The sequence below is a fragment of the Tarenaya hassleriana genome, unplaced genomic scaffold, assembly GCF_000463585.1.
Source record: "Tarenaya hassleriana unplaced genomic scaffold, ASM46358v1 Cleome57, whole genome shotgun sequence".
NCBI classification, from domain to species: Eukaryota; Viridiplantae; Streptophyta; class Magnoliopsida; order Brassicales; family Cleomaceae; genus Tarenaya; species Tarenaya hassleriana.
This window is the reverse complement of record NW_010968263.1, coordinates 509,413-520,445: the sequence shown is the minus strand read 5'-3', so window position 1 is coordinate 520,445 and position 11,033 is coordinate 509,413. Positions and strand designations below refer to the sequence as shown.

At 38.6% G+C, this 11,033-nt stretch overlaps 1 protein-coding gene across 1 annotated transcript; it reads left to right on the top strand.

Moving 5' to 3' along the window:
* Positions 1–1,427: 1,427 nt before the first annotated feature.
* Positions 1,428–1,953, top strand: LOC104798737 (ethylene-responsive transcription factor ERF025-like). The gene has a single exon (XM_019200732.1). It carries the CDS (start codon positions 1,428–1,430, stop codon positions 1,818–1,820), a length of 393 nt encoding a protein of 130 aa, XP_019056277.1. The 3' UTR covers positions 1,821–1,953.
* Positions 1,954–11,033: the final 9,080 nt, after the last annotated feature.

The following is an 11,033-nucleotide window of genomic DNA, read 5'->3' as shown; positions in this document are numbered from 1 at the left end:
CACCGTTTAAAATTTGTTTTGGTCACACTGGTCACACTAGTCACATTGGTCACACTAGTCACATTGGTCACACGGTCACACTAGTCACACTGGTCACACCGTTTAAAATTTGTTTTGGTCACACTGGTCACACTAGTCATATTGGTCACACTAGTCACATTGGTCACACTGGTCACACTGGTCACACTAGTCACACTGGTCACACCGTTCAAAATTTAGTTTTGGTCACACTAGTCATATTAGTCATATTGGTCACACTAGTTACACTAGTCACACTGGTCACACCGTTCAAAATTTAATTTTGGTCATACTGGTCACACCGTTCAAAATTTAGTTTTGGTCACACTGGTCACACCGTTAAAAATTTAGTTTTGGTCACAGTGGTCACAGTGGTCACACTAGTCACACTGGTCATTTGGGCACACTGGTCACACTGGTCACACCGAAAAATTTTAAATTTCACGCGAAAAATTTAACTTTTTGTGGTGGAGGGAGTTTTAAAAATTTTAAAATATTTAAATTTTTTCCTAGGGAACCGAAAACTGTTCTCTCTCTTCTGTTTCTGTCATTGGGACCCACACCAATGGGTATTATGGGAATAACATAATTATAAGGGTATCTTTTGAACTAACTTTTTTTTTATTTTTGCAGGGGTATGCCTTGAATTCTTTGTAGCATAATAGGGGTATTTTTGATAAAAGCCCGAGTAAAGTACGTGTGTGCTCCGCATCGCAACCTCGCTCTCTCTCACTAAAAAGTAAAAACCATTGGCCATCGGTGAATACGGGAAAAACTCGTTGAAATAAGTTGTCGTCCAATCCCGTCACTCTCTTTGTTTAATTATTCCTCAAAATAACTATATATTATTGTCCAACAAAAAATATCGCAGCTAATTAAGATCAGGGAGAGAAATAAAACAAAACTATAATAGATATATAGACACGTGTTAAATAAATGGGTTTACACAGATCTAAACCAACGTCTATTGGTCGGCGTCTAAATAATTGTTAAGGAGTTCTGAAATGACAGTTTGCATTAATTATTCCACCAAATAAAGTGTTAAAACATGGAAATGCCAGCGAATTCCCCACGCATTCTCGCCTCTTCACCAACCTATATATATACATATACACACATACACAAAACCAGAAGTCACTGATACATAATACAGCACAAAAGAACTCGAGTTCTTGAAAACTCATGGAGGGCAACCATCAAGAAAACACAAAACCTGAAACGACGCCGTTCCAGGTCTCGATCGTATTGCCGGAGAATCCGTCACCTTCTCCTTCACCGAGAGGGTCTCCGGGCTCTTCGTCTTCTCCGAGACCCGCTAACTCACCAGGCGGGTCTCCAGGACACGCGAAGCGGGCGAGCGGGTCGGGCAGGCACCCAGTGTACAGAGGAATACGCCTTCGGAGTAACAAATGGGTTTCCGAGCCCCGGTCCCGGAGATGGCGGCAGCGGCCTATGACGTGGCCGCACTCGCCCTCAAGGGCTCGGCCGAGGCGGCACTCAACTTCCCCGACATGGTCTCTTCGTACCCGACACCGGCATCCACTTCCGCCGCCGACATTCGCGTGGCCGCAGCCAGAGCCGCTGAGTTGAAGAAACCTAACCCGGACCTCGCCGAGGCGGAACCGGATCGACCCGGATCGGCGGCGACGGAGTTTGTTGACGAGGAAGAGTTGCTGAATATGCCGACTTTGCTGACGGATATGGCGGAGGGGATGCTCGTGAGTCCGCCGAGGATGCACGCGCCGTCGCGTCATGACTCGCCGGAGATTCATGAAGGCGACAGCCTATGGAGTTACAAGTGAAGCAGTTTTTAATTTCATTTTTATTTTTTTTGTATGCGGGATTGTTATTTTGGGGAATGCTGTTCAGTCCGTTAAGTGGGTATTAAAATATCAAATGCGATTATAAGAATAATAATAATTAGGATTATGTGTTGATGATGTTAGGTTCTTTACAATCTCCTTACATTGTTAATCTCCATTTATTAAAAGAAATCAATGGAGATTAATCTCCATATATATATATGAGAAATAAAGAAAAAGTTTAAACGATTAAAACAAAGAGAAGCAGTAAATCACTCACACGTGACTCATCCCTATACATACACGTGCGTACTTGTCCTCGTTGCGTACACGTGATAATTTTTTTTTTGGTTGAAATTTGAATATATGATTAAATGACTCCCCAGTGCGTTTAAAACTTTGCATGTGATTTATGAAATATTTTTTTTGAGATCTCATAGGAGAAGTACGTCGCTTGTTTTCTTAGTATTTTTTTTATAATCCGGAAGATCACCGAATATTGACCCAACTACATCTACTAAAAAAATCGAAAAAATCCGGATAAATATCTTTTCCTACATTTGAGTTTGAACCCAAAATAAGAGTATGTTTTGCATATTGTCTTACCATTAGACCACCCAAACTTGGGTTTTATAAAATAATTTTTATGCCTCCTCCAATGAATATCCGATCAATAATAATAATAATAATAAGGAAAAATCGTCAAAAAAATCCTATACTCTTAAGATGTCGATAAAAAAAACCCTGTACTTTTTTATTACCAAAAAATCCCTATATTTATACTTATTCATCGAAATATATATGCACTCTTTAAATGTTAGACAAAAAAATCATGTACTTTTTTTTTTATTACCAAAAAACTCTATACTATATTTATTCGCCGAAATATACCTATACTTTATAAATTATAGTAAATAAACCTCTAAATGCAAACGTGAAAAAAATGCGGTCAAAAACCTGTTCGAATCTAATCCAACCGATATATACCCGAACCGAATCGAACCGATTAAAATAATATATCATATTGGATATGAATATTTCAAATCCGAAATAATCGAACTCGAAATAACCAAACCGAATCCGACCAATATAAATCCAATCTGGTATATTTTAGATTCAATTATTTTTTATTCGGTTATTTAAACAAATATGGTATTTAAATAAATACAATTATTTCGGGTTCGGTTTATTTCGGATTTGAAATATTCATATCCAATCTGGTATATCATTTTAATCGGCTCGATTCAGTTCAGATATATATCAGTCGGATTTAGTTCGGTTATTTCAGATTTAAAATATTCATATCTAATATGGTATATTATTTTAATCAGTTCGATTCGGTTCGGGTGTATATCGGTTGGGTTAAGTTCGGACAGATTTTTTACCGTATTTTTTTGGTGTTTGCGTTTAGGGGTTTATTTGTTAGAATTTATAAAGTATATGTATATTTCGGCGAATGAATATAAGTATAGAGTTTTTTTGGTAATATAAAAAGTATATGGTTTTTTTGTCTAACATTTGAAGAGTACAGGAATATTTCGGCGAATAAGTATAAATATAGGGTTTTTTGGTAATAAAAAATACATGGTTTTTTTGTCGACATATGAGAAGTATAGAATTTTTTTGGCGATTTTTCCTAATAATAATAATAATAATAAGATCTAATTTTGACTCCTTAACATCAAATCTAATCAGGAGAGAGGAAGTCGGGAGAGAGGAGACCTCCTGTCGCCGTCGCCAGAGATCTCGTCTGAACCCTAGCCCACTATCAACCCTATGGGTAGGCGAAAACAACAGCCATTTCCACCCCTTTCCTCTACCGTAGCCTTTTCCTCTATCGTTGTTGCTACCGTCAGGCAGAGATCTTCCATTGCCAGGCGTGATCTATATCACCTACACCTAATCGTCGATCTTCATCCAGGAGAGATCAATTCAACAGTCCATTCCATCAGCCTTTGCGAAGCACGATATCCCCAAAGCTCCGATTGAATCAGTCACGACAACCGCGATGAGTCTGAAACCCCCTAATCCTCCATGTTTCAACCCAAAAAATTTTCCCCCTCTACCCACCCCCAATTCACCTCTCCACCGTAATCCACCCATAACCAAGGTCACAACCCAATCTTCAGACCTAAACCAAGATACCGATGCTGAGAAAGGAAAGGATTTGGCCATGTCGAAGACAGATGCTGCTTTATCTGAAGAGACTCTAGATGGTCCCTCACTTTCAGAAGCTCCATCGATTCAGATGGATTCTGTAGATGAAACTCTTCCTTGTGAGAAATCTGTGAAGTTTGGGATAGAGATACAAGGAACTTCCCATAACGTTACTTAGCTTGCGAAACAATTGTTGCCCTCTTGGACGAGTAAAGTTAAAGGTCCTAGTTATAAACTCAACCGTGTAGCGGAAGTCACAGTCTCTACGATGGGGAAGAGATGTGTAAGGATTCCCAATTCGGCCGCCGAAGCTGGGGTGAAAGAGCATCAAGATTATGTAGTATGCTCCTTCTATGGAAGTCTACCGAAAATGTCAAAAAAATTTGCAATGCTAACTTTTCTATGGGGGAAAGAGCGCCGTTTTGGAGATGAACAAGTTATCATAGAATGCAGTGCTTGTGCTGATTCACTCTGCCCGTATTCGATAGGCAGTCGTGGAGCAAGAGTTATGGTATGTCGAGAACCATATGTTTTTTTGTTAGGCAATGGGCTATCGGTTTCGCGAGGGAACCACCATCCCTGAGAAAAGCTCCTATTTCGGCTCATCTAACAAATTTCCTGTTGCACCTCCTTACCAAAGAGGGCATAAGTTATATTGCGGGAGTTATCAGTGAGCTATTGAGTTATAAGCCTCTTACAAATATTAACTCGGTAGATGTGAAGGTTGAGATTGATTTAATAAAGGAGTTACCCTCAGAGGTTGAGATAGAGCTAGAGGATGGTTCGGTAGATCTCATTGATGTGTTATACAAGTGGATACCGCCAAAGTGTCAGGCTTGTGGGGAGTTTGTGAACAAATCCAAGAAGTTCGAATATAATTTTGGCTTCTCGGGATGATGAGTCAACAAGGAGATTTTAGGGTTACAAAGAAGGTTAAGTAATGAAAAGAAAATTCTCTTCTTAATTTCATTGTACATACGTAATTTGTACGTATATACTGATAGGTAATATTAAAGAAAAAGGAATGTATATGAATGACTAAATATGAACAAGGATATGTAATATCTTAAGACACAAGAAAAGAAAATCATGGTTGTTCTTCGACAATCATGGATGTGAGTGTTCGTCGTGTCTTCCGAAGATCCAGTCTCTCCCGTGATATCGTCAACATTCCCCCTCAAGATTGGCCGAGAAAACTCAACTAGGCCAGTCTTGGAGAGGATGTGGTTGAGTACAAACGAACTTGTTGCCTTGGTAAAGATATCCGCGAGTTGATCTTGACTTCGAGCGTAATTTGTCGTGATGAGTCCTTGAGTGATCTTCTCCCGGATGAAATGACAATCAATTTTGATATGCTTTATTTGTTCATGGAACACAGAATCGGTGATACGTGTGTACCGAGTCTAAAATCAATAACCCGATTCACAACTCACCGCAAGGATACGGATCGTCGTAACACGGGGCCGAACACAAGGACCAGTTGCTAAATCCAAATCTCAATCAAAAATAGATCAAAGCAAGCAAGCAAGTGATGGTGGAAATATGTAGAATCTATGGAAAACGAAATAAGAAAGCAATGAAAACGAGTAATCTATCAAACAAGGATGACTACGGGTGTCGGGATCGTATTCGCGTGTATGGGTATTTACTAAGCATGTGAGAATAACGACATCGTACTTGTATTCGGGAATCATCAAGCAACAAAAATAGAGAATTCACCTCTCGGTCTACTAACTCACTACCTAGAATAACTCGTCAATCTCTCGATCTATTCAAGTTAACCCTAGATGCATGAAGAACGCTATCATCAATCCTAGATCGATGAAACCATATTCCTATGTGAATAATACGATCTATTTTATCGATTTTCATCCGAAGCCAAACCCATATTCCTATGTGATTCAGAATCTAAAACAATTGGCCAAGTGATCAGCAAACACCAATAGCCAAGAAAACACAAATCGATAAAACCGAAACCATAGATCGATAAACCGAAACAAGCATAGCGTCGAAATCCAAGTTAGGGTTCAAACATACCCAAAACACATATGAATCCCTAACCCATAGTCGTGGATCTACTCACGGTTCATAGAAAACAACAAAAAGCTCATAAAGAAAGAGATAAAAGAGAGGAAAGAAAATCTCATGCAGATGTGTAGTCTCCACGATCGAATCTTCCTTTTTCTTCCCGAAATCCTGTGAACTTCTATTCTTCTCTCCCCAAAAGCTCTCCAAAAATCTGTATCTAAGTGTTCTCTAAGAGTCTCTGCTGTATTAGGACGTGGCTAGGGCTTTTTTATAACCCTAGGGCGGCTCCCAAGAGTCCTATTCCCATTCTGATGCTGAAAATCGCGAAACAGGGTTTTAGACTGGATCCAGGCCGTTTCCAGGTGGATCCGGACCGGATCCAGATTCCTGGGCTCGAGCTCAGCTGTCTTGATTCGGACCGGATCCAGTTGAATCCGGTCCTGCACTGGCAGTTTTCTGGTCTTCACGATTTTGCTCATAACTTTCTGCTCCGGTGTCGGATTTACGCGATTTTGGTGTCTACGCGAAGCTCTTGAGGTGCTCTTTCCAATGGTACAATTTCGCACGATTTGGATCTCTGTAGAGAAAGTTATTGATGTCGCAACATGAGTATCTCATCCGGACTTCTCCTTTAACGCTCCAAATAGCTCCTTTTCGAGTCCAATCATCTTCGAAACGTGTAATCTGCAAAACTAAAGTATAACCGGGTTTTTGTGTCCTAACACACCTAGAATGTCTATGAATGCATGTGATTATCCTGTAAAACCTAGACAAACTCTTATCAAAATATAGAGAAAAATAGGAGTTATCAATCGGTTACTAATAACTCCTATTTTTCTCTATATTTTTATTTGACTTTGTCTAGATTTTACAGGATAATCACATGCATTTATAGGCATTCTAGAAGTGTTAAGACACAAAACCCGGTTGTGCTTTAGTTTTGCAGAGTTACAGGTTTCGATGATGATTGGGCTCGAAAAGGAGCGTTTTTGGAGCGTTAGAGATGAAGTTCGGATGAGGTACTCATGTTGCGAGATCAATAACTTTCTCTACAGAAGTCCAAATCGTGCAAGACTGTACCATTGAAAAGACATTTCAAGAGCTTTGCGTAGACACCAAAATCGCAAAAATCCGACACCAGAGCAGAAAGTTATGAGCGAAATCGTGAAGATCATAATTCTGCCGGGTTTGATCGGATCCAGTTGGATCCGGTCCGGATTGAGCAGACCGATTCCAAAGTCTAGTGGACCGAATTTGAGCCCAGAAATCTGGATCCGGTCCGGATCCACTGTCGGGGGGAAAACCCTAATTTACGATTTTCAGCGTTCTAAAGGGAAAAGGACTCTTGGGAGCCACCCTAGGGTTATAAAAGAAGCCTAGTCATATCCTAGAACAACAAGAGCCTTAGATAACACTTATATACATACTTTTGGAGAGCTTTTGGTGAGAGAAGAATAGAAATTCATGGAATTTCGGGAAGAATAAGGAAGATTGATCGTGGAGACTACACATCTACATGAGCTTTTCTCTCCTCTCTTTTATCTTTTTTTTTTTTTAGCTTTTTGTTGCTTTCCATGAACCGTGAGTAGATCCACGACTATGGGTTAGGGATTCGTTTGTGTTTTGGGTATGTTTGAACCCTAACTTGGATTTCGACATTATACTTGTTTCAGTTTTATCGATTTGTGTTTTCTTTCCTATTGGTGTTTGCTGATCACTTGGCTAATTGTTTTAGATTCTGAATCACATAGGAATATGGGTTTGGTTTCGGATCAAAATCGATAGAATAGATCGTATTATTCATATAGGAATATAATATGGTTTGATCGATCTAGGATTGATGATAGCATTCTTCATGCATCTAGGGTTAACTTGAATAGATCAGAAGTTTGACGAGTTACTCTGTAGGTAGTGAATTAGTAGATCGGGAGGTGAATTCTCTACTCTTGCTGCTTGATTATTCCTGAATACAAGTACGATGTCGTTGTTCTCGCATGCTTAGCATATGCCCATACACGTGAATACGATCCCGACACTTGTAGTCATCTTTGCTTGATAGTTACACGTCTTATTTGCTTTGACTACTACCATTTGCTTGCTTTCGATTTAGTTTCGATTAGGATTTAGATTTAGGAACCGGTCCTTGCGTTCGACCCCGTGTTACGACGATCCGTATCCTTGCGGTGAGTTGTGAATCGGGTTATAAATTCTAGACTCGGTACACACGTATCAGCTGCGATGTGTATTGCCACTTGATTATCGCAATGCATTGGAGTAGGGTGTTCAACATTAACTCCGAGACCCCTTAGTAATTGACGCAACCATAGAATTGTGCTCGTTGTGTTGGCCATAACTCGGTATTCGGCTTTCGCACTGGACCTTGCTACCACCATTTGCTTCTTGCTCTTCCACGTGACCAAGTTTCCTCCAACAAATGTGCAATATCCACTAGTTGAACATCGATCAATCCTATTGCACGCCCAATCCGCATCACAATATGGTACAAGCTCGGTATGGTTATTGTTTGCCATCCAGATACCCTTGTTTGGTGTGCCTTTCAAGTACTTGAGTATCCTATTAACCATGTTCCAATGAGTTGTCGTCGGAACGTGCATCCATTAGCTAACCTGATGCACGACAAAGCTTATATCAGGGCGAGTGACAGTGAGATATATAAGTTTACCTACGGTTCATCGTTATTGTGTCGGATCATCCAAAATTCCCCCTCGCGTTGGTCCTTGAAGTTTTCTTTTATAGGAGTGCGAACCGGTTTGACGCCTGCATTACTCGTAACCTGTTAACAATTCAAAAAGATATTTCCTTTGCGAAAGGAACAAACATTAGTAGAACGGATTACTTCAATACCAAGAAAGTATTTGAGAGAACCAAGATCTTTGATATCGTATACACATTGAAGATAGGACTTCGTTTCTTGGATATCGAATGTATCATTGTCGGAGAGAATGATATCGTCGACATAGACCAATAAGATAACAATTCCAAGCTTCGTAAGGTGAAGAGAGAATGACCCGAGTCGCTACGAGTGAAGCCTCGAGTGAGCAATGCTGAAGATAACTTGTGATACCAAGCTCTTGGCGATTGTTTAAGCCCGTAAATCGCTTTTTTCAACTTGTAAACTTGTCCCGGAAGTATTAGATAATTAAGACCCGGCGGAGGTGTCATGAAGATTTTTTTCCTCGAGATCACCTTGTAGAAAGACATTCTTTACATCCATCTGCCACAAGGACCAATCCAAGTTAATAGCCAAACATAAAAGAACACGAACAGTGGGTAACTTAGCTACAGGTGCAAAGGTGTCCGTGTAATCTTCGCCATATGTTTGGGTGAAACCCTTGGCTACCAAGTGGGCTTTATGTCTCTCGATGGCTTAGTCGCTGTGATATTTGATTTCATAGACCCACTTGTATCCAACGACATGATTGTCTTTCGCTGGATACGTCAATTCCCACGTCTCATTTTCTTTCTAAGGCTTTGATCGAGTTTATCGCTGATGACATGTATATATTGTCATATTTTCACATTGGATGTCTAGTGTATTTCACGACATTTCGAATATTTATAGATATCCTTTGTACATTTTACTTCGAATTCGATGTTTTTAATATTTTGCAGGAGAATTAGAGTTTTAGATGCAAACGGGGCAGTTTCTGAAGAAAATATATGATCCGAAGCCAACCCGAAAACCTTTCGAGTATCAAAGAGTCAAAGAAGAAAAGCTTACAAAATTTCGATATTTCGAGCTCCATAACTTTCTCAATACATGTCCATATCATGCGTACTATATATCATTGGAAAGTCATTTTCAATAGCTACTCAAAACGCAAAGATCAGTCCAATCCAACATCGAAGAAGAAAGTTATGATAAAAATACTATGAGTTTATATTCTGACAACGAACTGTGCAAGAGAGAGCCATCACGAGCCATATAAATTTCTCAATACAAGTCCATATTATGTGTCGATAGATCATTGGAAAGAACTCTTCGATAGCTAAACTTGAACACCAAGATCATGTTAATCCGACATCGGAGCCGAAAGTTATGTGGAAAATACTATGACTATGTGCTTCGATAGCAACAAAAAAACACATTTCCTAACTCTTTATTCTTACTTTTGGATCATCCTTTTGATATGTCTTGTTGTGTCTCTTGAATTTGTGTGAGAACTAGGGGTGGACATAATATCTAAAAAAACCGAACCGATCCGTATCAGAACCGAAAATTCAGATTAGAGGTGGACGTTTCGGGATTCGGTTCGGAATTTTAACGGTTCGGTTCGGGAACGGTTTATTCGGTATTATACAATTTGTACCAAATTAGTACCGTATATTATTCGGTTCGGTTCGGTTCGGTATTATGACGGTTCGGAACGGAACAGTACTAATAAATAAGTACCAAATAAGAACCGAAATAAAGACGGTTCGGAACGGTTCGGGACGGTTCATATAATTCATATAGTATAAAAAAAAAAAAATCCAACATAATAATTTAGACAACAAAATAAAAGTTTTGAATTTGATGTAACCGTAAAGAAATTTAACATAATAATTTTGAAATTTTCTATAAATATGATCAAGACTTTAAATTACGTTTTAAAAATCATATTATATATATATATATATATATGTAGAAATCAATCTTTTTTTACCAATAAAATAAAGTATCTGTAATATAAAAAAATAAATAAAAAGAGATAAAAATAAAATATTTATAAAGTAAAATATAGACAACTTACTATTAAATATAATCAAAATTAATAAAAATAAATAATTTATTGAACTTTGATAATGCTAAACAAAATAAACACAAATCTAAATACATGACGTAAACAATTTATTAATATTTAGTAATTATCATAATTAATTATTAATATTAAATATTTTTTAATTAAAAAATAAAAATACCGAAATACCGTTCGGTATTTCCCGAACCGAACCGAACCGTTCCCGAACTGTTTGGTATCTTAAATCTTGTACCGTTCGGTATTTTTATATAATACCGAACCGAAC

What these genes read in the sequence shown, in the direction of transcription:
- LOC104798737 (XM_019200732.1), top strand. Translation starts at nt 1,428, where the DNA reads ATGGGTTTCCGAGCCCCGGTCCCGGAGATGGCGGCAGCGGCCTATGAC.